Below are 1382 nucleotides of genomic sequence, written 5' to 3' on the forward strand. Positions count from 1 at the left end.
CGGGGCGGCCCCCGTCGCGGATGCTGTAACCAGGACCATTCCCATAGAGGATGCTGGTATAGGCTCGCTTGTCCTTGGCTTTCTTGGGGGCCAGGCCTGATGTGGGGAAAGATATTGTCACCTCCCATCCCATTCAGGTACCCTCTCCCCAGCTCCCTATGGAGCTCAGCCTATGGTGGGACAAAAGGGGGAGGTGGGAACAGAGATGCTTGTCGCCCCTCTCTGAGACCCACCGAAGATGGAGGTGCCACGCAGTGTGTTGCCCCCAAAGGTGAAGACGTGGGAGTGATCAGCTGTCACTACAGTCAAGGTGTCAGAACGGGAGGGGAGCTCGCCTGCCCGTGCCACCGCCCGGTCCAGCATGACGGCCTTAAAAAAAAATTGGCCCGGCCGCTGTGGTGGCCGTGGTCGATCCTGCCACCTGCATGGTGAACGTGGCTGTCAACCTTTCCCTCATCCCCTGGGGTGCCCACCTGGTCCCAGGACCCACATCCCACCCCATTTCCAGCCACACTGCCCCCCTGGGGCTACTCATCTTCCACGAAGAGGAAGAAGCCATTGGGGTTCCTGCGCAGGATGCGAATGGCCTTTTCTGTCATCTCCACAATGGAGGGGTCCGTGGAAGCATTACGGTTCAGCTCGTACTTCATGTCCTTGGGCTCAAAGAGGCCTAGGGAAACGGGACGTGTGTGTCCATGCCAGGACTGCTTCGTGCCCCCACCAGCACCCCCAGAACAGGGGGGAAGAGGAGGAGACGTAGCTGGTGGTGCAGGCAGTGATGCTCTTACCCATCAGGTGGCTCACAGAGTCATCCTCGACAGCATCCAGGCCCTTCTTGTCCCAGACGTATCGGGCACCCTGCCAGCGAGAACAAAGATGGTGCCAACAGCACACGCCCAGTGCCCAATGCCACCTGCCGTCCGCCCCGGCGCGGTACCTGCCTGGCGCTCAGCCATTCGGCAATCAAGTCAAGGCCGTCCTTCCTGGTGCCATTCTGAGCTGGGTCCTCCGGGTATTCAGGATCCGGTGTCCGCTTGGGAGTCATGTACATCCTCCCGCCACCCAGGATCACCTGCCGGGGAACTCAGCAGACCTGCCCAACATTCCTGGCGTTCCCTGCCTCCCACGCCCACTCCCCAGCTCACGTTGATGTCCGTGTTGTGCACCAGCTGGTAGGCGATGTCCTTGCAGCCGTCCTGCAAAGCCTCCTTGGGCATGTTGGCGTCGGCGTACCAGCTCCGGCTGGGCGAGTGGGCATAGGCTGCCCCTGGAGACGCGTGCTGAACCCGCGTGGTCGTCACGATGCCCACTGACTTGCCTGCAGTGAGGGCAAGGGCTTACAGAGAGCCTCTCCAGCCCCACACGGCAGGGGATGGGATGGC

General features: G+C 61.6%; 1 protein-coding gene across 1 annotated transcript in view; it reads right to left on the reverse strand.

The window, feature by feature from the left end:
- Positions 1-1382, reverse strand: part of LOC104276967 (alkaline phosphatase, placental-like) — a 3220-nt gene that overhangs the window by 502 nt on the left and 1336 nt on the right. The window contains 7 exon segments of the mRNA XM_009873461.1: positions 10-96; positions 234-371; positions 374-438; positions 532-670; positions 789-858; positions 938-1072; positions 1146-1318. Coding sequence (XP_009871763.1) covers positions 10-96; positions 234-371; positions 374-438; positions 532-670; positions 789-858; positions 938-1072; positions 1146-1318 — 807 coding nt within the window.

This window comes from Apaloderma vittatum, unplaced genomic scaffold, assembly GCF_000703405.1.
Source record: "Apaloderma vittatum isolate BGI_N311 unplaced genomic scaffold, ASM70340v1 scaffold14787, whole genome shotgun sequence".
Lineage (NCBI taxonomy): Eukaryota > Metazoa > Chordata > Aves > Trogoniformes > Trogonidae > Apaloderma > Apaloderma vittatum.